Source organism: Odocoileus virginianus, chromosome 9, assembly GCF_023699985.2.
Source record: "Odocoileus virginianus isolate 20LAN1187 ecotype Illinois chromosome 9, Ovbor_1.2, whole genome shotgun sequence".
NCBI lineage: Eukaryota > Metazoa > Chordata > Mammalia > Artiodactyla > Cervidae > Odocoileus > Odocoileus virginianus.
Genome location: NC_069682.1, coordinates 59,850,780 through 59,877,421, shown reverse-complemented (window position 1 = coordinate 59,877,421; position 26,642 = coordinate 59,850,780). Strand labels below are relative to the sequence as shown.

The window sequence follows — 26,642 nt, the reverse complement described above, 5'->3', positions numbered from 1 at the left end:
GGTGATGCCATCCAACCATCTCATCCTCTGTCGTCCCCTTCTCCTCCAACCTTCAATCTTTCCCAGCATCAGGGTCTTTTCAAATGAGTCAGCTCTTCACATTAGGTGACTAAAGTATTGGAATTTCAACTTCAACTTCAGTCCTTCCAATGAATATTCAGTCCCGATTTCCTTTAGGATGGACTGGTTGGATCTCCTTGCAGTCCAAGGGACTCTCAAGAGTCTTCTGCAACACCACAGTTCAAAAGCATCAATTCTTCAGCGCTCAGCTTTCTTCATAGTCCAACTCTCACATGCATACATGACTACTGGAGAAACCATAGCCTTGACTAGATGGAACCATCTAGTCTATGAAACCATAGCCTTGACTTTGTTGGCGAAGTCATGTCTCTGCTTTTTAATATGCTGTCTAGGTTGGTCATAACTTTACTTCCAAGGAGTAAGTGTCTTTTAATTTCATGGCTGCAGTCACCATCTGCAGTGATTTTCGAGCCCCCGAAAATAAAGTCTGCCACCGTTTCCCCATCTGTTTGCTATGAAGTGATGGGACCACATGCCATGATCTTAGTTTTCTGAATGTTGAGCTTTAAGCCAACTTTTCACTCTCCTCTTTCACTTTCATCAAGAGGCTCTTTAGTTCTTCTTCACTTTCTGCCATAAGGGTGGTGTCCTCTGCATATCTGAGGTTATTGATATGTCTCCTGGCAGTCTTGATTCCAGCTTGTGCTTCATCCAGCCCAGCGTTTCTCATGATCTATACTGCAGGGTGACAATATACAGCCTTGACGTACTCCTTTTCCTATTTGGAACCAGTCTGTTGTTCCATGTCCAGTTCTAACTGTTGCTTCCTGACCTGCATCCAGGTTTCTCAAGAGGCAGTTCAGGTGGTCTGGTATTCCCAACTCTTTCAGAATTTTCCAGTTTATTGTGATCCACACAATCAAAGGCTTTGGCACAGTCAGCAAAGCAGAAATAGATGTTTTTCTGGAACTCTCTTGCTTTTTCGATGATCCAGTGGATGTTGGCAATTTCATCTCTGATTCCTCTGCCTTTTCTGAAACCAGCTTGAAAATCTGGAGGTTCACAGTTCACGTATTGTTGACGCCTGGCTTGAAGAATTTTGAGTTAAAGAATTTTGAGCAAAGAATTAACTTTGCTAGAGTGTGAGATGAGTGCAATTGTGCAGTAGTTTGAACATTCTTTGGCATTGCCTTTCTTTGGGACTGGAATGAAAACTGACCTTTTCCAGTCCTGTGGCCACTGCTGAGTTTTCCAAATTTGCTGGCATATTGAGTGCGGCACTTTCATAGCATCATCGTTTAGGATTTGAAATAGCTCAACTGGAATTCCATCACATCCACTAGCTTCGTTCATAGCAATGCTTCCTAAGGCCCACTTGACTTCACATTCCAGGGTGTTTGGTTCTAGGTGAGTGATCAAACCATTGTGATTATCTGGGTTGTGAAGATCTTTTTTGTACAGTTCTTCTGTGTATTCTTGCCACCTCTTCTTAATATCTTCTGCTTCTGTTAGGTCCCTACCATTTCTGTCCTTTATTGAGCCCATCTTTGCATGAAATGTTCCCTTGGTATCTCTAATTTTCTTGAAGAGATCTCTAGTCTTTCCCATTCTATTGTTTTCTTCTTATTTCTTTGCACGGATCCCTGAAGAAGCCTTTCTTATCTCTCCTTGCTGTTCTTTGGAACTCTGCATTCAAATGGGTGTATCTTTCCTTTTCTCCTTTGCTTTTCAGTTGTCTTCTTTTCTCAGCTATTTGTAAGGCCGCCTCAGACAGCCATTTTGCTTTTTTGCCTTTCTTTTTCTTGGGGATGGCCTCGATCCCAGTCTCTTGTACAGCGTCACGAACCTCCGTCCATAGTTTATCAGGCACTCTGTCTATCATATCTAGTCCCTTAAATCTATTTCTCACTTCCACTGTATAATCATAAGGGATTTGATTTTAGGTCATACCTGAATGGTCTAGTGGTTTTCCCTACTTTCTTCAATTTAAGTCTGAATTTGGCAATAAGGAGTTCATGATCTGAGCCACAGTCAGCACCTGGTCATGTTTTTGCTGACTGTATAGAGCTTCTCCATCTTTGGCTGCAAAGAATATAATCAGTCAGATTTTGATATTGACCATCTGGTGATGTCTATGTGTAGGGTCTTCTCTTATGTTGTTGGAAGAGGGTGTTTCCTATCATGTTATTACTTCAATTTGAAGAAACATTTCCTTTCCTTAAAGATGCCATTTTCCCCAAAGCAAAAATTGAGTGTTGAACATTTACATCCATAGCATGAGCCATAGACTATTCCTTTAACTGTTGCTCAGCATTCCCTCTTCAGCAATCCCAGTGGTCCTGCTGCATTTACTTTCTGACCAGTTTGAAGGGCCTTCACTTCTGAATCGTTCATCAAAGAATTTGCTTAATAGAAACCAGTGTGTTCCTGGGAGGAAAAATAAGATAGGAGTCTTTAGCCTGGTGTCTTATTTGCAGTGGGAACAAGGCTTTTCTGTTGCAGGTACATGTCCCATCTCAGGACATCTTCGGATCATTAGTTTTTGATTTTGTGGAGTTTTTCTTCCCTGCTTTGGGTTAGGTTAGCTTCTCCAAGAATCTCAGTCTGTTTACAGATAGAGGCTTTTGCTTGGATCATTTTGTTCTTCACTAACCATTATTTGGGTGCATTTTTTCTTGCTGAATTCTCTTGTCATCTTGCTTCTAAAAGTACCTTTCAAAGATCTTTATTTCTTCCTCTGCCAATCCCCAGAAAGGCTCCAGAGTAATTCCCTTTTCAACATGCTGCCTAATGCTTAGCTGAAGTGGAATTGTGTCTAGACCATTCCTTGTCAACTTGAACAAACCCCTAATGTAACTCTGGAAGGTGTATCCTAGGGTTCGTGAAGTTAGACACCTGTGGGATCAAGTAGGCATATAGTGAAACAGGCCCAGAATAAGATGATCTGCATAAATTAAATGACTGCAGGGATTGAGATGAATTGGGGAGTGCATGCCTGCTTTTGTGGGAAATGACTTCCATTTCTGTTGACCTTTGCCCTCAGGGATGTAGGAAATCTAGATTCTTAAGTAGAATCACAACTTTTCAGAAGATATGGACCACATGAATTATGTCTGTGGGCCAGGTGTAATCCATGTTTGGCATTCAAGGACTTTTAATTTGTTCATTGACATAGTGCATCATCTATTAGAAGACAATTTATTTTAAATATAATAATCTATACAGGATAAGCTCCTCATACTTTCCTGGGATGACTGAAAAGCAGGGCATCTCTTTGAAAAGCTTTTGTGTAATATATCTCAAAATCTTAAAGATCGTTACTGATTTTGCTCTGTTTGCATTTATGTGAATCTCTTCTGAGGACATAAGTCAAAATGAGATAAAAGCTTTGTATACAAAAATGCTTAGTGTGGCATTACATATAATGGTTAAAAATATTCACCAGGAGGAAGGGAGTTTTTGTTTTCCATAGAGTCAGAGGTGATATCGTTGATATTCTCTGTTATTTTCTGTTCTCTGCTAAATTAGTTTCCATTCTAATCCTTATTATTTCTTTTCTTTTGCTTGCTTTGGGTTTGGCTTGCACCTCTTTTTTCCAGTGAATTGAAGTAAAAGATTAGGCTATTGGTTTGAGATAATTCCTTTTTTTTTCTTTTAAGAGAAATTTTTTGCATTTTTACTGAAGTACAGTTGCTGTACAATGTTATGTAAGTTACAAATGTACAGCATAGTGATTCACAGTTTTTAGAGGTTATGCTCCATCTATAGTTCTAAAATACTGGCTATCTTCCCCATGTTATATAATATATTCATGTAGCCTGTGTTACACTCAGTAGTTTGTACTTCCCCCACCTTTATGTTGCCCCTCCCCACAACTGGTAACTACTAGTTTGTTCTCTGCATCTGTGAGTTTGCTTCTTTTTTTGCTATAGTCACTATTTTATTTTTTAGATTCCACATACAAGTGATATTCATATAGTATTTGTCTTTCTCTGTTTTATTTCATTTAGCATAATGTCCTCCAAGTCTGTTCATGTTGCTGCAAATGGCAAAATTTCATTTTTTTTATAGCTGAGTAGTATTCCTCTGTGTGTGTGTGTGTGTGTGTGTGTGTGTGTGTGTGTGTGTGTTCCATGTGTGCTTTAGTAGAACATGTATTCTGCTCTTGCTGGGAAGAATTTTATAGCTATCTGTTAGAGCTTATTGGTTTATCATATTCAGGTCTTCTATTTGGTGATACCTCATTTTCTATCCATTATTGAAAGTGGAGTATTGTATTGTCCAACTACTGTTTTTGACATGTCTGTTTCCTTCATTTTTGTCAGTTTTTGCATCATGTATTTTGAGACTCTGTTATTAGATGCATATATGTTTATTATTGTTATATCTTTTCCAATGGATTGACCCTTTTATCATTATAAACTCTTTCTTTGTTTCAACAAAATGTGTGGGTTTTTTTTTTCCAGAATGAGTTTTTAAATTCATTTTTATTATAAACAGCTTAAACAGTTATGAAGTGAAAGTGTTAGTCACTTAGTCATGTCTGATTCTTTGTAATGTCATGAAGTCCCACCAGGCTCCTTTGTCAATGGGACTCTTTAGGCAAGAATACTGGAGTGGGTCAGTATAAGTGTGGCATTATATAAGAATATAATGTGGCAGTATATAAGAATAATGGAGTGGACCATTCCCTTCTCAGGGGATCTTCCTGACCGAGGGATCAGACCTGGGTCTCCCACATTGCCGGCAGATTCTTTACTGTCTGAGCCACCAGGAAAGCTGTTACAACAGTTACATGTTGTATTAAAAGTATGTAAAGTGATAAATGAATGCATATCCTCTCCAGCCCCCTATGGAAATCAGTATTAACAGTTTATGGTGTGTATTTTGTGATTCTTTTTATAAACTTGTGTTTATAAAAGAACATAAATATTCTAAAGCAAGAGTTATCATTGTTATAATGTTCTGCAGCTTTTAAAAAATTGAAGCCATATTGGATCCCAGAGGTTAACTAATCTAACATTCTCATCATTTGAAACGAGAGCTGAGACCACAGTGGGACCCTGACTTGCCCAAGTTTACATGGAGAATAGGTGACTGAGATGTGACTAGAACCCAGATTTCCTGACTCTTGGTACAGTGCTCATTTCCCTGAACTTCACTGCCTTCTCCCCGTGTTGGGAACGAAAGGGTCTTGCAGTACCATGACAGATATTTGGGCCATGAGTTATCACAGCAAAGTTTATTTTATAAGTTGTGCTTTGAATTTTGAAGGTTTTATCCTTTTTTTTGTTTTTTAAATAGCTCCTTGTAGAAATTCTTATGAGGCCTACAATCTCTATTCGGGGACAGAAACTGAAAAGTAAGTATACTCAGCAGCCACTGGTGCTCATTTCCTAACCTGCTGTTGTGGTGATCCCCAGGAGTGTCTCTTCTTTCCCTTAACACTGAGGACATGCCTTACATTCAGCTGTTAGAACATTCTCCACCTAACTGCTCTCTTTATTTTATACTCAGTAGAAAATACAAATCTGGTGCTTTAAAACAAAAAGTGTGAAAACTACTGGACTAAAAGAATTGCATCTTTGTAGTTTCTAACAGTCTTTGGGTTCAGCTTTTATGTTTTCTTTGCAAATTCTTATTTCTCATATCATTAATTGAGAGTAAGGAAAAAACTGGCAAGATCATTTATTTTATTTTTTTTAATTATTGTCTTGTTTTTGTTGTTATGAGATTATTCATGCTCTTTGTAGAAAGTTCCATTATTACCAGAATGTGAATGGTGAAAAGTCAGAGTGTTAAGGTAGTAGTAGCACATAATTTCTTGAAAGGGTGGTGGGTATGTAGGTATTGTTCTATTATTAGTCTTTATAACTTACACATGTTGCAAATAATATGTTTAGGTAGTCCTTTTATAATTTTTAAAAAATCTGTAAGTACACTTACTTTGACATTAAAAGCCAGAGATCAGTTAACATTTGATGAATGTTTACTACAAACATCAGTTTCGTTTTTTTTAATGAGAAATTTTTCTTCCAAACAAAATCAGCATGACACAGTGTATATAAGGAAGGCCTTGTTTATATGTGCAGTAGCAGTTAAGAGGATTTATGCTCATCTTTGATGTCATACCTTTGTATCCTATCTAAACTGGTTCTTCATGTCCTTGGTCCTCGTAGCAAGTAGCATCTTGTAATTACCTGTTGGTGTACTTATTTATTCTGTGTTCCCCTCTAAATTTATAAGTTCCATGAGGCTTTGTCTTTTTTTTTCCCCCCCTGCTAACCTCTGTATATTCTGTATCTGCTCCAGAGTGGATGCTGAATAAATATTTAATGAATGAGTGAATTCCAATTCCCTTTGAAAATGAAGGTCTAAAAGTACTGAAATACACTGATTTGGTGTTCCAGCCTGCTCTGAAGTCATGAAGTAAACCAAAAAGTCCCCTTAGATTGAAAAGCGGTGGTGAGGGATGTAGGACATCTCCATTGTCTAAAGATTATGTCAGTTAGCCCTCTGGTCACTCTAGCTTGGCAGGGCTGGCCACTGGGATTGTGAAGGGAAATCTAACATTTTAGAGTTTGTGGCAGCATGGGAATGAATGTAAACAGTTTTTAAAAATAAAAAATGATGCCAAACAAAACACTTTTATCTGTGGTTCATACTCAGCTGTATTATCTCCTGCTTTTGAGGTCATGAAAATTTATTTTCCTTTTTGTTGTACTCTTCTGTTTCTGCTTACGGAGAGGTAACTAGTTCTTTATTAGAGTCAGTAGGTTAGGGATTTAAAGCCTTTTATTTAGCACAAATAATAAAATAAAACACTTTGAGTCTGGAGTAAAAATGAATTCCTTGTTTGCTGCTAATAGAATTTTTAATGGAGATTTATAACAACAATTATGGTGCTGATACTTTAGTTTTAGTGGATTCTTATAATTCTGTTTTTGGAAATGTGTTTTAGGGAACCAGTTCAACACAAGCATAAAATTAGGGCTATATGTTACATTATTTATTTCTAGCCTACTTAAATAGCAAATATTTTTTTAAAAGCTGGATATGATTTTAAGCAAGCTACAAAGGGAAAATGGCTTATTAAGTGATAACACCACAACAGGTTGAAATTATGAAGACTGTGGAGCCTAATAAGCATAATAGTATATCAAAGCTGTATACAAATTGGTTAATAGGCTCTGATAGGCATCCTGAAACTTGGGTAAATAAGGACTGGAAGGAGGTATGCTGAAAAGAAAAAAATCATTTTGGGATTATGAGGGAACAGTTCTTATGTTCAAAAATTTGATTCTGTTGTACTGTCTTTTCAATGAGAAAAATAACCAGTTGTTCCCCTTTCACTTTCAGTAAGTGATGAAATGTCCAAGGACTGTTTGAGCATCTTGTATAATACCTGTGTCTGTGTAAGTACCCCTACCACTGGGACCTCATTTATTTCCCTACCACATCTGCAGTGCTTGAGGAAGGGAGATTTGAATGGGGGTGGTAGACATGACAGCTATCTTTACACATTGGAGAATTGGACTTATGGACTTATGTGTGTCTGAGAACCAGAACCAACAGGTAGAAATTGTGCGGTGGCAAAATTTCATAGTAATTGCTAAGAACCATGGCTGATTCAACAGCTACTGAACTCCTCTAGCCCTGGAGGAGTCCAAGCAGAGACTGAACAAATATTATTAAATGGATGCAAGCATTGGAAGACTGTCTATGACCTTTTAGGATTTCTTTAAACTCTACTGTCCCTACTCCTTCACTTTTATTGTTAGAAAACAGAACAAGAACCAGAAGGCCCACCTTGTGTTGAGCAGGACACTCATCTAGGTTGATCACTGAGGGAGAAAAATGGTGACTGGGAGAAGCGGTTTGGTAGAGAGAGCATAGCACTTAGTGCTGGGAGTTGATTCGGGGTTCTGGCTCTTGTCCTCATGCTTATTCATTCTCCCTGTGCTTCAGTTTCATTTCTTAGTAGAGTGTGGCTAGTAATCATAATAACACCATAGGGTTATTGTGAGGATTAAATGAGATAGATGTAGAAGCACTTTGTAAAGCAATATACAGTGTTAATTTTTGTAAGACACAGTACCTGTCTTTTGGGAGCTTATGTGGTAAACTATAAAGAGTGAATCGTATATAACAGAAGGAAACAGATGCTGTTGTAGAAGTGAAACCTATATGCAGTGAAAGCACAAAGGAATATTTCATTTCATTTCATTGCTTGTCTCATTCAAAGAAAGATTTCAGGCATCTTGTTAGGAGCATGTAAAATCTACCAGGATCATTAATTTAGAAGCAGGTATCCAGGAATTGGGCTGAACATAAAATCATCTGTACCATGGATGGGGTACAAATTTGGGTTTAAGCTTCTTAGCAGCCAACACAAATAGGGAAATATGTTTCAGTGCTTAACACAGTTAAGCATCTAGTATAATAGTGTTCTGCAATAGAAATATAACACAAAACATGTAGGTTCTTTTTATTTTACCTTTAGGAATAACTTGTTTATTAGTTCAGGATTGATATCCTAAGGTAAAAATCAGCATCCACAAAGATCTTGACAACATACATGATAGACCATTTGAATAAAAAGAATTAAAAAGGGATAAGCTTTGGATATAACTATAAACATACAGGAAATAAAAACTGAGGTCCTGAGCAAGAGAGGTATGTCTTAGGGACATACAAATGACAAATAGTTTAGGGGCCTAATCTGTCAGTAAGTTCAGAGTTCAGAAGGATTCATCAAAGACTACTGTCACCAAAAAAGGCTAAAGCAAGCTTAGTCTACTCCTCAGTTGAAATAAAATATTTAAAAGGAGTTACGCCCCTGTGTGTGACTCAGCAGTGGTGCCCTGCTTCCATGGCCGTGCAGCTTTCCTCTGGGGGCGCTTCTTGCCAGACGTTTCCTCCCTCCTGCTCCCTCGGGCCATCTCTCTGTGGTGGGCCTCGGTCCTGGGGTCCTGGCCCCAGGACTGCTTTCCAGTCCCCACTCTCCAGCTTCCGGCCACTGTGCCCACTGGTTGACCCGCGTCCCAGTCCACGCTTCGGGTGCATCTTAAAGACCATGGGTCCTTGGAAAAGTGATGGAGAAGGAGTACTGTCAGGCCAAAAAGGCACAAAGCAGATTTAAAGCTCCTTTGGGGACAAAGTTTTATGGAGTGAAACATGTGTCATGGAAGAAGAAAGTATAGTTCATGGAAGAAACTGAGACATTCTGTGACATTTTCCTCATTGGTCCAATAGTGCTTATTCATCCCTTCCAACACAGCAGGCCATCTTTTTCTAGAAAAATTAAAATAATAGTGTAGTTCAGTGGTACGTGTCATTTACTGTTTACCTGGTTACATTTTAGGAACAATAAATTCATCAAAACTCTCAGCTGAATTAAAGTGGTTTTTGTTTTTGTTTTTCTACCCAAGTAACTCTAGAAATGCGGATCAAACTAGTTCATATTTTCAAAGGGAAAATATGCCTTGTGGTTTATGATTAGCCACCTTAATTGCCTGTTGCATATACATTAGCTTGAACTTAGATATTTACTGTTAGTTATTGTTAGCAACACTTGTCCTTTTGTGAAACCAGTATCAGAAAACTTACACCCTTTAAGACATTCTTTATAAAATGTATAAATTCTTCAAAAATATTTGAAAAGGAGTGTTACTGCATGCAGATAATCATAATTTTGAGTTTGCCTCTGTAGCCTATGAAAGCAAATTCATTTATTTTTTTGAATGCCCTTTGATGTTTCAGAACAAAAAGAAATTCTAATTCCATTGACTGACTTTAAAATCAGGCATAATCATTAGTCTTCAAAAGCATTTTGCACACATTGGATGCCTGGATTCTAGAAGAAGGCATGTGCTGGTGGTGGTCTCCAAGCAGCACACAGCCCTTCCCAATACTCTCTTATTCTGTTTAGAATAATCATATCAGTTTCAGAAAAAAAGTATTCATTGTACATTAACCATTTAGAGGTCATTTAAATAACAAATGTATTGTAAAAGACATGTAGAATTTTAAAACTGAAGATTCACACCTGTTTTTTCTTTTCTAAAAAGGAGTTATGTAATAAACCTGCACCTAACCTGCATTTTAATTTTTTTTCCCCAATTATTTTTATTAGTTGGAGGCTAATTACTTTACAGTATTGTAGTGGTTTTTGCCATACATTGACATGAATCAGCCATGGATTTACATGTGTTCCCCATCCTGAACCCCCCTTCCAGCTCCCTCCCCATCCCATCCCTCTGGGTCATCCCAGTGCACCAGCTCCGAGCGCTTGTTTCATGCATCCTAACCTGCATTTTTAGTCACTGGTTAGGCTATGTATATTTTGTGTTTGCTTTTGTGTACCACATTTTAAAAAGTATAAAAATGTATTATACTGGTCTCTCAAGAATATTAGAGTATAATATAAAAACACTCCAAAAACAGATGAAATAACCCATCACTCCAGCATACTGGGTTGTTTTAAATGTCCTCATAGCCAGTTTTTTTGAAAGTAAGAAGTAGGAAGAAATAGTTGAAGTTACTTTTAACAGTGTGTTTTATTTAATACAGAGTATATCAAGAATACTATTCCAACATATAATCAACATGACTAATTATTAGTGAGATAACATGTAATCATTATAAGTAATTATTAATGAGACATTCTTTTTTTTTTTTTAACTTTCAAAATCCAGTATGGTTTTTACTCTTACAGCACATCTCAGTTCAGACTAGCCACATTTCACGTCCTCAGTAGTCAAATGTGGCACAGGTGGCACAGGTAGGCACAAACAGACCAATAAGATAAAAATAAGCTAATTGTTCAGGTAGTGCACAATTATTCTTATAACTAAAGCCAGTAAGAAATTGTTCTTATTAAAAAAAAGATGATGCGTGTATGATGTAAAGACTCCATCATTCACAGCTTCCGTGCTGTTAATAGTCTTATGGGGCAGTCTTAACGAGAGTGTTTGTTAATAATGATACCTAATGTTAATGATATTATCCAGTAGAACACAGTTCAGTTTTAATAAAGGGCAAGGAAGGGGAAGGAAAGACAGGGAAAGAAGGAAGAAAAAAAGAAAAGGAAAGAGAAAATGAAACAAAGAAAGGAAAGAGAAGAAAGAAGAAACAAAAGCATAAAGAAGATAGGATGATATGGTCCAACCTTGTGCTGATCTGATTTGCATCCAGGTTAGATGGAAACCTAGGGCTTTTAAAGTTGCAACCACCAGTGCCACCTCCAAGGATCAGGTAGAAAACAAGGTTTGCCTGTTTTGGAGTGGGAACTTGAGACTAACCTGGGGTAAGATTGTCTTGTCTGAAGACCTAAATTCAAAATTTAAAAGGTGCTGCTGGCCAAATAAAACTTGGCCTACTAGGTGCTGGCTTCTAGTGCTTGATTTAAATATTAGGCAGATACTAGGTTAAGAACCTATGATGGATATTATTTAAAAACTCCTCCCCAGAAAAAAATGCATTCATACACAGTGTTTTATATATAGTTTTAGGAATTTAAGGTCTCAGCCACAGTTCCTGGTATAGCATGGAATTGCTTTTCCAGTGTCTGGAGGGGATATTTTGCCCTTCATATTTTATTTTGTGATTTTAACCTGTTCTGTCTTTTCTTCTCCCTTGATAGACGGAAGGGGTTACAAAGCGTTTGGCAGAAAAGAATGACTTTGTGATCTTCTTGTTTACACTGATGACGAGTAAGAAGACATTCTTACAAACAGCAACCCTCATTGAAGATATTTTGGGTGTTAAAAAGGTGAGCTGGGTACTCTAGCTGGTGCATGACCAGCTGGAGCAGAATGTCTCAGACAGTTGTATTTTTTTTTTCCTCCGCGCGACAGTTGTATTCTTAAACATGAGTAATATACAAGAACTCTTTCAAACAAGAGTTTTACCATATTCCTTATCAATACTTAAATATATTTATAAATGTATAATATTTATTATAATATATAGTATATGCTAACAGAATATTTATATATAAACATATACATGCTTAAAGATATTAAAAAATACTTAAATATATTTGCTAGGTTATGCTCCTTATAACGGGTCTTAAGTGACTTTAAAACTTAAAACAGATTGAAATCAAACTAATTATAAAACTCAAAAGGACAAATTCATGTGAATTTAATATGTTAGCTAATGTTACTTTGCTAAAATCAAATTGTCCCTCATTAATTATTATGATGCAGGATCTTTTTAGCATAGCTCTTCTGCTCTGTGCTGCGCAGGGACTCTGTTTTGCTATCACTTCTCTGTATTTGAACTGTTGTGAAGCTTTCTTGTGGTGATGTTTGACTTTCACTTGTTATATTCACCTGTGTTTTTTTCTCATTAATCTTCAGCAGTTTTAATTGACACCAACTTAGGAAATAACAAATATGAGCACTGAACTCCTGCTACTTGGTCTTAAGATGGACTTTCAAATGATCCAGAATATGCTTTTTAAAAAAAAGGCAAGCTGTAATCGAAAGCACTAAATTAAAAACTTGTCACCAAGCACTCACAGACCTCCCCAGAACACATCTGTAGACATGTTAGAGAAGCACTGTATTAGATTTCTGGCATAATGCTTATTAGGACCTGGTTTTCTTCCCCCAGTCCGTGTCAGTTACAGTTGGCAGATTTCTTTCTTTTACTGAGGAGGTGGGAGTTAGCATTGCTCTTAGAGTTGCTGTTGCAGTGAAAAGAGCACCGTGTGCATTGTGGAGATCCCCACTTTCACTCCTGTCATCCTGCTGCACTTTCCCCAGGCTCTGCTTGTCATTGCCCAGGCCAAAGATGCACAAGTGACCCATTGTCTGTAGGAACACACTGGAGATGTGTGCAGATCCCAGACAGACCCTTTGTGCCCTTTGATGAAAAGGCTTTGTTATTTTTCCAATAATTGTATGTTCCAGTTTGTGAGAAGGGGCTTCCAAGGCGGAAACTCCAAACTCCCTGACAATCTCAGCATGAGACTCTAGGATTGTTCCTTCATAACTTTGCCCCCTTGTCCGTCATGTGCTCTCTCCCCTCTCATACTTTTCTGTTTTGCCAGAAATAGTGATGAGTTCTGCTAGATGTCAGTGCAGTTTGAAAGAATAGACACCATAAAGAGAGTGGGAACACAAGCCACAAACTGGGAAAAGATACTTGAAACTCATTCAACTGACAAAAGATTGGTATTCCGAATTTATCATGAGGAATTCCCTGGTACTCCAGTGGTTGGAGACTCTGAGCTTCCACTGCAGGGGCATGAGTTCAATACCTGGTCAGGGAACAAAGATCCCACACGCCTCGTGGCATGGCCAAACAACAAAAAAGACCAAAAGCAACAATAGAATTTATTGTGAATTCTTACACATCAGCAGGGAAGAGACAAATGGCCCAGTAGAAAAATGGGCAGTGATAGGAACAAGCATTTTACAGAAGAGAGACAAATGATCCATAAATAGAAGATGCTTAACTTCCATGAGAATGTGTATCACTGCAAACACATTACTGCGAACACCTTTTTGTATCAGTGGAGTAAACCTATTTTGTTTTCTAGTTGAATATGTGCCTTCCCTGTAACCGAACACCTACGGAAGCATTTCCTAGAGGACTGAGGCATTAGTATCGTGGCCTAGATCACCTGTAACCTATGTCCAGACACACTTGTGGGGAAGCTTAATTCCAGGACAGTGATTCTTTTATTTATTTATTTTTGGCTATGCTCGGCCTTCACTGCTGTGCAGGCTTTCTCTAGTTGCAGCGGGCAGGAGCTCCGCTGTAGTTGCAGTGCACAGGCTTCTCATTGCATTGGCTTCTCGTTTTTGGAGCATGGGCTCTAGGGCGCACAGGCTTCAGTGGTTGCAGCACTGGGCTCAGTAGTTGTGGCACAGGGGCTTAGTTGCTCCATGGCATGTGGGATCTTCCTGGACCAGGGATCAAACCTGTATCCCTCACATTGGCAGGGGGATTCTTAACCACTGGACCACTAGGGAAGTCCCCAGAACAGTGATTCCTAGAAATAAAAACACTAAATTGAAGCCATGAGGGTGTGAAATTGATTCAGTGGATCTCCCAGCTAATAGAAAAGATCAAAATGTATTGTGTAAGGGTACTAAGTTTTTGTTTCATGTTTATACACATATTTATGCATTCACCTATGTATGTTTGCTAGGTTGTGATGGAAAATTTATTTTTTACTCTTGAATATTGTCAGAATGGTTTGGAAGCCACTGCCCCAGAAAAACTTCTGCACCTGTGCATCAAGAAACACATAAGAATGTTTATAGCATTATTGATTAAGAGCCTGAAATCAGGTCTCTCTTATCCATCAACAGGAAAATGGATAAATGTCCTCTATTCCCACAATGGGATATTATACAATGAATATTGCTGTAAGCAGCAACATAGCCAAATCATAGAAATTATTAATAGAAGTCAGTCAAAAAAGATTGTCTCTAGTATATCATTTTTATAAAGCTCAAAAATAGGCAAACTCAAATTATACAAAACTTTTTTCACTGAAAAAACAATAATAAAATTCAGGATAGTGGCTACCTGTGGTAGAGAGACAGGGAAATGTGATAGGGAAGGCACACATAGCTGTTCACTTTGTTTTACTTTGTAGCATATATTATACCAAGTATTAAATAAAAATTAGAACATAACCCAAAGAAGTGCAGCTGAAGAGTGGGAGGGCCTGGGGTGTAACCCACACCCTGAGTTAGCCGACTCCAAGCTGAGAGCTGCGAGTCCCAGTTTTCAGTAACAATAGCCAACATTTATTGTTACTGTTGTTACTGAGAAGCAAAGGTGGAAGTTGTTCCCAAATACCCCTCCACAGACAACCAGAAATGGGAGTAGGATTCAGGAAGGCTTCTAGGAGTCATCCACTTGTTCAGTACATATTTATTGAGACCCTCACTACCAGGTTCTATGCACTGAAGCTCTGGAGAGAAGGTAAGACACACCTCGCCTTCAAGACAGTGTCAGTTTATTTGGGAAATTAGATGCAAGAATAGAAAACTTCAAGTTCATGTGATACGTGCAGTGATAGAGAAATACCCAATCCAGTGAAAGATGAGTAAATTTATGGGATGAGGGGTAGCAGGTGTTATCTGAGGAATGTCAGAATGCTTCAAGGAGAGAAACTCATGTGATGTACGTGCAATATTTGTGGCTATTAAGAAAAAAAGGAAATAAGAATATAACCAAATAACAAAAAGCATTTCATTAAACTCCGTACTCAACTCATGATAAAAGCTAGGAGTAGAAAGAAAATTCCTTAAGGTGATATTGACTATCTGTTAAAATTTACAGTAGACATCAAACTGAACCTGAAACTTTGGGAATACTTCTATTACAGGAAAAGGGGAGAATGTCTATCATTTACTCTTGATAATTGGTTACATAGGCAGGTACACAAGGAGACACCTGTGGGAATGTTCATTGCAAATTTAATAGTGAAAAATTATAGTCCAGTTTAACATAGAAATATTTTAAAAGGAGATAGAATAAATTATAGGGTAAAACAGTGAGAAATGAATAAACCAGACTTACTTGTATCAATAAAGTTAAATTACATTGTTGACTGTGAAAAATAGGGTATAATATGTCAATCACACTGCATGCAGAACAAAACCATATATTTTTGTTTATTGAGGTATAATTAGTTTCAGGTATACAGCTTAGTGATTCAAAATTTTTAAAAATTATACTCCGTTAAAATTTATTTTAAGAATTTATTTGGCTGCATCCGGTCTTAGTTTTGACACGTGGGATCTTTTGTTGTGGCACGTGGACTCTCTAGCTGTGGCATGCAGGCTCAATAGTTGGCGGCCTGCAGACTTAGTGACTCCTAGGCATGTGGGATCTTAGTTCCCTGACCAGGGATCAAACCCTTATCCCCTACATTGCAAGGAGGGTTTTTAACCACTGGACCACCAGGAAAGTCCTTAGGTTATACTCCATTTAAAATTATAAAATACTGGCTGCATTCCCTATGCTATATGATATAGCTTTGTAGCTTATTTTATACATAGTAGGTTGTAAACAACATTTTTGTGGAAATATTTGTAAGTGTGAACGTGTGTAGAAATAATAAATAGAGTTCAAAGTAATGGTTACCTTTGAGGGGAAAGAAGTGAAGGCAACTGGATAGGGACACACAGGGTCCTTCAGCTATATTTAAAATATTTTTTAAAAAGAGAACATCTGTGGCAGTTTCTCATTCATAAAACTTGAATGGTAGACTTTTTTTTTTTTTAAGCCAAAATGGGACATATGAGCAAAGGTAGAGAATACAAATAGTGGCGCTCAAAGGGTTTGATCCTCAAACCAAGCCTGTGACTTAGGTTAGTTCCATTTGACAAATAAGAAAACAAAGACTTAAGTTCCGTGACTTACTTAAGGTTGCACAGCTGCAAATTGCGGAGCTGGGATTTGAACCTAAGTGGTCTAAATACCAAGCTCCATTCTTGGGGGAATGCAGTAGAGCGGCACATTCAATCTCAAATGAACTGAGCATGGGAATTGTTTTGTTTGTGTCTTTTTTAGGAAATGATCCGACTAGATGAAGTCCCCAATCTGAGTTCCTTAGTATCCAATTTCGATCAGCAACAGCTTGCTAATTTCTGCCGGATTCTGGCTGTCACCATTTCAGAGATGGATACAGGGAATGATGACAAGCATACGCTTCTTGCCAAAAATGCTCAGCAGAAGAAGAGCTTGAGCTTGGGGCCTTCTGCAGCTGAAATTAACCAAGGTAAACTCTCTAAGTTGTCAGAATTTTTACATTGTAGCACTGAGAACCCTTCCTAAATCTTCTCTTTCAGTATTTCTAGAGATTTGACTCCCATGTGAGGGCTCCTTTGGTCCACTTACAGTATGTAAAATTTGTGTGTATCTGTTCATTATTTTGGGAGACCAAGTCCATAGGCATCAGATTTTTTAATAGATCCAGAATTTCAAAAAAGTGAAGCAACATTATTTATCAAAATTAAAAGTACATATATCTTTTGTTCTGCTACACCTTTTCTGAATCTTTATGCTATATGCAAAAAATCTTTGGTCATTACTTTGCTGACAAAGTTCTGTCTAGTCAAAGCTATTTTTTTTCAAGTAGTCATGTATGCGTGTGAGAGTTGGATTATAAAGAAAGCTGAGCACCGAAGAAATGATGCTTTTGAACTGTGGTGTTGGTGAAGACTCTTGAGAGTCTCTTGGACTGCAAAGAGATCAAACCAGTCCATCCTAAAGGAAATCAGTCCTGAATATTCATTGGAAGGACTGATGCTAAAGCTGAAACTCCAATACTTCAGCCACCTGATGCAAAGAACTGACTCATTGGAAAAGACCCTGATGCTGGGAAAGACTGAAGGCAGGAAGAGAAGGGGACGACAGAAGATGAGATGGTTGGATGGCATCACTGACTCGATGGACATGAGTTTGAGCAAGCTTTGGGAGTTGATGATGAACAGGGAAGCCTGGCATGCTACAGTCCATGGGGTCACAAAGAGTCGGATATGACTGAGCAACTGAACTGATCCTGACTGATGCTATATGCTGCGTGTGTGTATATATATATGTGTGTGTGTATGTGTCAGGGGAAGATCCCCCTGGAGTAGGGCACGGCAGCCCACTCCAGCATTCTTGCCTGGGGAATCCCCATGGACAGAGGAGCCTGGTGAGTCCATGGGGACTGTATGTACACACACACACACACACACACACACACACACACACACACACACGGAGAGAAAGATATTTACAGTCATACATTAGAGAGATTGAAAGTTCGGTTCCAGTATCTGCAGCACTGTGATAAAACAAATACTACAATAGAGTCACACAAACTTTTCAGTTTCCCAGTGCATATAAAGGTTATGTTTACACTATACTTAGTCTATTAAGTGTGTAATAATAGCACTATATGTAAAAAAAAGTACATACTTAAAAATATTGCTTAAAGTGCTAGCCATCATCTGAGCCTTCAGAGAGTTATAATCTCTTTGCCTCAGTGTTGAGGGCTGCTAACTGATCAGGGTGGTGGTTGCTGAAGCTTGGGTAGCTGTGGCAGTTTCTTAAGATAAGACAGCAGTTTGCCACATGGATTGACTCTTTCATGAATGATTTCTCTGTAGCAGGCAATGCTGTTTGTTAGCATTTTACTCATAGTAGAACTTACTTCAGAATTGGAATCAATCTTCTCAAACACTGCTGTTGTTTTATCAACTAAGTTTATGTAGTATTCTTAAATCCTTGGTCATTTCAGCAGTCTCTTTTTTTTTTTTTTTACTGAAGTATAGTTGATATACAATGTGTTTAGTTTCTGCTTACAGCAAAGTGAATCAGTTATACATATACATACATCCACTTTTTTAAGAAATTCTTTCCCATATAGGTCATCACAGAATACTGAATAGCGTTCCCTGTGCTATACAGAAGTTTCTCACTAGTTACCTATTTTATGTATAGCAGTGTGTGTATATCAATTGCAGTCTTCCAGTTTATCCCTCCCCCCTTCCCCCTTAGTAACTGTAAGTTTGTTTTCTCCATATATAACTCTAGTTCTGTTTTGTAAGTAAGTTTATTTGTACCTTTTTTTTCCCCTTTAGATTCCACATATAAGGGGTATTATATGACATTTATCTTTCTCTGGCTTACTTCACTCTATGACAATCTGTAGGTCCTTCCGTGTTGCTGCAAGTGGCATTATTTCATTTTCTATGGCTGAGTAATACTCCATTGTGTATATGTACCACATCTTTATCCATTCATCCATCAATGGACATCTGGGTTGCTTCCATGTTCTGGCTATTATAAATAGTGCTGCAATGAATGTTGTGGTATATGTATCTTTTTGAATGACGGTATTCTCCAGGTATATGCAGGGCTTCCCTTGTAGTTCAGTTGGTTAAGAATCTGCCTGTAGGGCAGGAGACCCGGGTTTGAATCCTGGGTTGGGAAGATACCCTGGAGAAGAAAATGGCAACCCTTTCCAGTGTTCTTGCCTGGAGAATCCCATGGACAGAGGAGCCTGGCAGGTTGCAGTCTGTGCAGTAGCAAGAGTTGAACAAGACTTAGTGACTAAACCACCAGATATATGCCCAGGAGTGGTATTGCAGGATCCGACTGGTAGCTCTGTTTTTAGTTTCTTAAGGAAATAGAGGTATACATAATAGTCTGCTTTGACTACCATAACAGGATAGCACAGACTGAGGGGCTTGAACAACAGAAATGAGTTTCTCACAGTTTTGGAGGCCATAGGTCCAAGATGCAGGTGCCATCAGCAGTGGTTTTGGTGAGGCCTCTCTTCTGACTTGCAGATGGCCACCTCACTGTGTCCTCAGCGTGACCTTCTCTCTGCACATGCACAGAGAGCTCTGGTGTCTCATCCTCTTAAATAAGGATACCATTCCTGTCAGATTAGGACCTCAGTTCATGACCTCATTTAATTACCTCCCTAAAGACTGTCTCCAGATACAGCGTTAGGGCTTCAACACACGAATTTGGGGGGTGGGGGATGCAATTCATTCCACTATAGTATGGAAGGCTAAAGTGTGTAGGATGTTGCCAAAAAGTTTTTGTTTTGTTTCTAATAAACTGTGTCTGTGAAACAGTTTTCTTGACCAGCAAAATGATGATTATGCTATCTTCCTGCCCCTCAGTTAATAAAAATGTTAGAGCATTTTATAGGCTGCTCAGAAACTACCAATTATCTCTTCTGTTGATTTAGATGTGAACAAATGGATCCATCTGTGAGGAAAAAAAAGTCTTTCAAATTTTAGTCAGAGATGTAAATAAAGCCACAAGCCTGGCAATTATCAATTTATAGGTGACACCAAGATGAGAGGCGGTAATTTACACAGCATACACACTAGAATGGAATTCAGAATCCTCTCAGAGATCTGGAAAGCAGGGCCTCAACTGCAGCAGAAAAATTTACAGAAATATTTGGGAAATACTGATGTTTTAACAAATAGGAGAGACGAGGTCTGTTTTTGCAGAAATTATTGGAAGTTGTGGATGTTTTAATTTTCAACTGGTTTAACATTAGCCAACAGTGTGTGTGGTAGCTACTGGTAAAGCTATGAGAAGTGAAAAGATTGTACAGTGCTGGGGTGCCAGTCCCCTGAGATTGTGCATAAGTTGGCGAGTAAAATTAGGCCAGTGAGTTTTTTCTGAGAAGAGAATCCATAACTTGGATCAACTTTCATCATCAGAGAATCCATAACATTCATCAAAGATAAGTGACTAGCAAAAGTTCAGGACCCTGTGGGGTGGGAATCAGTCTCCGAATCCTAAATACTGGGCAGGTCACATCTGAATAGCTGTGTTTAGTGTTCAGGGTGTATAGACTAGGTCTTAGGAACTGCCCTCCGAGGAAGTTAGGAAAACTGGAACTGTTTACCTAGAGAAAGAAGGTGTGACTAAAAAATCCAGTGTTTTTGAAAATTTTCAAGATTAGAAGATTTTAGAATTCAGACTCTTCCTTTTTTATTTTTTGTGGGGGGAGGAAATCTACAGTTTTGTTTTTGTTTTGTTTTTATTCACAAACTACAAGAGGAATAGCAGGTATACAGCAGAAAGTTTGTTCTCCTCCCAGTGGTGACATATTACCAGTTTCTCATCTGTCCCTCCAGAGATAATCTGTGCTTACCCAGTCACGGGGGTAGAGGAGGAAATGAAAGAAGACTGGCTCCTTCCTGTTTGTACTGATGATGATGTAAAATAAGCACCATTCTGCCTCTGACTCTTTTCAGATAACTTTATCTTGCAAAGCATCCCATTCCAGTACATGTAGAATTACCTGATTCCTTTTTACAAGTGGATAGCCAGTGTATGGCCATACCATAATTTATTTAACTGGTCCCCTGTTGATGGAAATTTGGTTTCTCTCATCTTTGTTCCTAGGAATAACAGCGTTTTATATAGAGTTTAATGTACTGGATATTTGCCATTTAAATGTTGATAGATGTTAGCAGATTTACCTTCCATAGAAATTGCTAGTTCATCTTCCTACCCTGTATACCCTTCCCAGTATAGGGCTATTTTAAACTTCTTGATATTTGTCAAACTTGATAAGTAAGAAATGATATCTCAAAAAAACAAATGTGAAAACAAAACCAAAAAATTTGTCCCAGTGTATTTTTGTTACTTGAGGTGAAAGTCACATTAAAAAACTAACCACTTAATTCAGTGACTTATAGTACATTTGCAGTTTGTGCGGCCACCACCTCCATGAGGAAAAGTTACTTTAAATGTAGTTTTATTTCATCTTTGTTAAGGAGGTCATACATTATTTTATAGTCAGTCACTAATTTGTAGAGGATGGAAAGGGGGCTAAGATGATTCACCAATTTTTGCTGGGACTAAATTCATATGATGTCTTATAATCCTCCTAACTAGTTACTTTGATTTTATTGATTCTGTTTTTAAAGAATTTTCTTTAAAGTTGTATTCTTTTAGGATTTATTTAAAAATTTTTTGTTACGGGAATTTTGACACATATGAAAGTAGAGACCTGTGTGTAACGGTATGACGATCCCTGTTTACGTATTACCTACTTTCAGCAGTTATCAGTTGATGGCCTGTCCTTGTCGCTACCCTCCTTTACTGCTCCCTTCCTCACTTTGGGTATTTTGAAGCAGATCCCACACGTTATAAGATTTCACCTGCATACATTTCAGTGTTTCTATAAGATGGTGATTCTTGAAACATAACTCTTAATACCATATTATACTCTCCCAAAGTAATATTAATATCTTGATATTTTGAAATATCTATTTGTTAATTTTTGATTAGATGTTACATTTTCATGGTTCAGAAAATTTACAAATTTCAGAAAGGTGTTCACTGAAAACTTCCCCTCACACTGTTCCCAATGGCCATATTCTCTTTGCCTTTGGCAACCACTCTTTTCTGTCCTTCCAAGAGTTAGTACATCCACAAGCAAGTAGGCACAGACATTAGCTTTATTTTAAAGAGGGTTAAATTTTGGAGCCAAGATTTGAACCTGAATTCCCTGCCTTCAAAGTTTATTACGTTGTTTACGCTGACCAGAATTTCTGTCTTACTTATCATTGTGAGTAAAATGGAACTGGTGGAAATAGGAGTTGGGTGATTAAGTTTCTTTCTTTACCTTAAAAAAAAATAGAAGGACTACTGTAATGATGTAAAGTAATTAGCCTCCAACTAATAAAAATAAATGGAAAAAAAAAAAAAAAAGAAGGACCATCATTTTTTCTTCCTGGTGTGTATGTTACAGGAAAATCAGATAGTTAAGTAATTTTAAAAGAAGTATTTGTATCCTCTCCTACTCAGGAACAGCCACAATAAATACTTTGGTATATATCCTTCCATTCTTCGTGTGTGTGTGTGTGTGTGTGTGTGTGTGTGTAGTGCATATTTTAAAGAAGAAGAAAACTTTAAAATTTAAAGAAAATGGGCTTAAGCCAATACTGTTTAATAATTTACTTCTTTAAGAAATAAATTAAACACCTCTTTAGAGTTGTGTATAAAGACATAAGTGTCATTGTTTTTAGTATCTGTGTATTGTGTTCCACTGCATGGATGTATTGTATTTAGTCAGTATGCTATTAATGAACATCTGTGACTTTCGCTATTATAGAAACACCAGTGAACCTCTCTGTACAGATACCTATCTATCTATCTATATGTAGTTAATTATTTCTTCATGGTGAATTCACAGAAATGGACCTCTAGTTCAAAGACACAGAGATATAAGACCTAAAGGTTATTCCAATTTATATTCCCACCAATTGATATGAGAGAGCCTGAATCCCTGCACCTGCTAAAATGGCTCTTATTTCTCTACCTTTGTTAATATATTTTATCTTGGGTGGGCATTTCATTTTAAAAGGAAGTTCTAACTGCTGTCAGCTTAAGAGTCATTCTTCTGGGTGGGATGCAGGGAGTGGGAGGGAGGCTCAAGAGGGAGGGGATGTATGTATACATAGAGCTGATTCAGGTTGTATGGCAGAAGCTAACACAACATTGTAAAGTAATTATATTCCAATTAAAAAATAAAAGAAAAAAAACAATTTTCACTTAAAAATAAAGATCATTCCTCTCATGCAGGTGAGGATCTGGTTGTCTGTTGAGAGCTGTAGCACTGGTCTCTGTGGTCACGTTTCCTCTCTTGTTTTTCCTCGGCAGCGGCCCTCCTCAGCATCCCTGGCTTTGTTGAGCGGCTTTGCAAGCTGGCAACTCGAAAGGTGTCAGAGTCAACGGGCACAGCCAGCTTCCTGCAGGAGCTGGAAGAGTGGTACACATGGCTGGACAATGCTTTGGTGCTAGATGCCCTGATGCGAGTGGCTAATGAAGAATCTGAGCACAATCAAGGTACCCAGGGCAGGTCTCCTGAGACGTGGGGAGTGTTCCTGTGGGTTCCTAGAGCCATTCTTGACCTCTTTTCCAAGCAGAATAAGTTGAAATTGACTCAAAAAAAGAATCTCCCTCAGGGTGGTCCTGAATCATGATTGTTCAGATTTTAATAGCAAATGACAGAAATTCTTGGAGCTCCCTCAAAGCAGACCTGATTTCAGGGATAGGACCTTTATTACAGAACCCAAGGGACCAACTGGAAAACTGTTACCAGAACATTCTTTGCAGTCCAGAGGTTCTTTCTCTGTCCCTGCTTCTTTCTACACATTTCTTTAGTCTTCTCCATTCTCCGTTCTGGTGGGTATGCTGCCTGGAAATGTGTGGACTCCTAGTCTCAGCTTCAGCTTCTCAGTGACCTGCTCTGTTTTGGATGAGGTGCTCAACCCAAAGCATTTGACTCTCGGGTCAGATTGTACAAACACAGGAATTCCCACTGGAATCATGCAGATAAAAGTGAAGGGAGGAGTTTCATTCCTGGGATACACAACAGCAGCAGCAACAGACATCCATGTAAAGTCTGTGGAAGTTGTTCTCAGTGCATACAGCAAGAAGGGGAACATTTCTTCCAGAAGAATCTACTAAAATTCAGTGGGAACCTTGAGAGCTTGTGACGCTGGAATTTTTGCTTGATGCAAGTTCTACTCTGGGCAGGTGTGGCCAGAAAGACAGGGCTCCCTCAGCTCCCAGATAAGGATACAGAATCTCACTGGGAGGGACAGGCTGTCATTCCTTCTAGCTCCAAGTGGAAGAAACTGAATTCTTGATGAATATAGCCAAGAGGGCAGGGGCTCCTTTCCTTCTCCCTTCCTTTCCCTTCCCATTGTACAGTGTGTTGCTTTCATACATTTATGTATTGTAAAATGATTACCCCTGTAACCTTAGCTGACACCTCTATCCCATCAGATAATTAACGTTTCTTTTTTTCTGGTGAGAATATTTAAGATCTACTGTATTAGCAACATTCAGGTGTATAATAATGGTATTATCACCATCTTCTCTATTGGACACCCAGAACTTATTAATCTTATAACTGGAACTTTGTGTTTTTTAACCAATAATTTCTCATTTTCCCGACTCCTAACCACTAGTAACCACCACTCTGTTTCTCTGAGTTCAGCTTTTTTTTAGATTCTACATATAATTGGTATTATACAGTATTTGTCTTTCTCTGACTTATTTTACTTAGCATAATGCCAGGGGCTCCTTCCTTCCTTCCACCTCTATACCGTACTTACAGCTCAGAAGCTTAGCCCAGTAGGCCAAGAATTCTGTGGCCCTTATCACCTTGACCCAGTTCACTTGTGAAACAGAGGTTCCACCACATAGAGAGAGAGGCAAGCTGAGAAGACAGTGGAGGCCCTCAATCCTGCTCAGAGTAGTAGCACTGAGATTTTGCTAGGTGGAGAGGTAATAGGTAAAAACAGAATGTTGGGAAGTTTGAGCTCAAGGTCATTCTCAGAAACAATGTAAATTTTTTAAGAAAATAAAAGGACTTATTTTTAATTGCGAATTAAAAGTCAAACCATATTCCAGCTAGTTCCCCAGAGAACCAGGGAAAGAGGTGGCTGAGAAGAGCTTAAAGCTGAGGTCACAAGAAACTTCAGTCTCAAAAACTACCTCTGCCTGAATTTAATTGAATCAGACTCTGGAGCAATTTATGCCTCAAGGCTTTGTCAAAAACAGTAGAGTGGTCAGCTAGCAATTAGTGGAGCCTGACAGCTGAGTTTCACATCAGATGAGGCAGAAAGTTTAACAGAGAGATAAGGGAAAGATCCAGACAAAGAGAGCCTTGCTAAAACACTGTCATCCAGGGACACATGCCCAAGGCTGGCAGAGGGGATTATCAGTCCTCAGAGAAGTAGACTTGACCACAAGTGGCTAGACAGGTCACTAAACAAGAAAACAACAAATCAGTCCTCAGAGAAATAGACTTTACCACAAGTAGCTAGGCAGGTCACTGAACAAACAAGAAAATAATAACATGCCCTGAAAGGAGGAAGGGTAATCAGCCTCCAGAGTTGCTATAATATTTACCTAAAATGTCCAGTGTTTAACAAAAATTGAGACATTCAAAGAAATAGGAAAATATGACCAGTACATAGGAGAAAGCAGGCAAAAGAAATTGCCCGTGAAAGAGCTCAGATGTTAGAATTAACAGAGACATCATAATTATGGTCAAAGAGCTAAAGGTAACTATGCTTAAAGAAGCTCAATGAGTCATCAAATAGAGAATATTAGTAACCAAATAAAAGCTATAAAAAGTCAAAAGGAAGTTCCAGAGATAAAAAATACAGTAACTGGAATGAAAAGTTCACGGAGAGAAAGGAACAGAAAAAAATATTCAAAAAAGTAATAGCTGAAAACTCCCCAAATTTTATTAATGTACACATCCAAGAAGTTCAAAGACTACAGGTAAATAAACTCAAAAGAATTACACCCAGGTGCATCATAATAAAAATGCTGTAAGACAGAGAAAATCTTGAAAATAGCAAGAAAGAAATGACTCATCATGCCCAAGATTATCTCAGTAAAATCAGCAGAAATGATAGTAGCCAGAAGGGAGTGAAATGACATACTCAAAGTGCTGCGAAAAAAAACTCAGCCAAGAATTATATCCAGTAAAATCTTCTTTCAGAAATGAAGGTGAATCCCTCAAGACAATAAATATAAAAACAAAAGAGACCTAATTGTACTTACAAGCTTTCGCTTAGCAAAGGAAACCATAAACAACAACAACAATGAAAAGACAACCTATGGAATGGGAGGAAATACTTGCAAATGATGCAACAAACAAGGGCTTATCTACAAAATATACAAACAGCTCATACAACTTAACGACAACAACAAAACCCAATCAAACAATGGGCAGAAGACTTTAATAGACATTTCTCCGAAGAAGACATGACAGATAGCCAGTAGGCCCATGGAAAGATGCTCAACCTCACTAATTATTAAGGAAATGCAAATCAGAAGTTCAGTGAGGTCCCACCTCATACTGGTCAGAATGGCAATCATTAAAAATTCTATGAATAACAAATGCTTTAGAGGTTGTGAAGGAAAGGGAACTCCCCTACACTGTTGGTAGGAATGTAAGTTGGCGCAGCCACTGTTGAAAACACGGTGGAGGTTCCTCAGGAAACTGAGAATTACCATATGGTCTAGCAATCCTATTCCAGGCGTATAACCAGATGAAACTATAATTCAAAAAGATACATGTGCCC

At 38.2% G+C, this 26,642-nt stretch overlaps 1 protein-coding gene across 2 annotated transcripts in view; it reads left to right on the top strand.

The window, feature by feature from the left end:
* TRPC4AP (transient receptor potential cation channel subfamily C member 4 associated protein) overlaps nt 1-26,642 on the top strand; it is a 67,377-nt gene that overhangs the window by 19,135 nt on the left and 21,600 nt on the right. For both annotated transcript variants that reach the window (XM_020894011.2, XM_020894010.2), the window contains exons 4-8: nt 5,326-5,383; nt 7,381-7,436; nt 11,666-11,794; nt 16,570-16,777; nt 23,194-23,379. In XM_020894011.2, the coding sequence (XP_020749670.1) occupies nt 5,326-5,383; nt 7,381-7,436; nt 11,666-11,794; nt 16,570-16,777; nt 23,194-23,379 (637 nt within the window). The remainder of the gene's footprint in view (nt 1-5,325; nt 5,384-7,380; nt 7,437-11,665; nt 11,795-16,569; nt 16,778-23,193; nt 23,380-26,642) is intronic.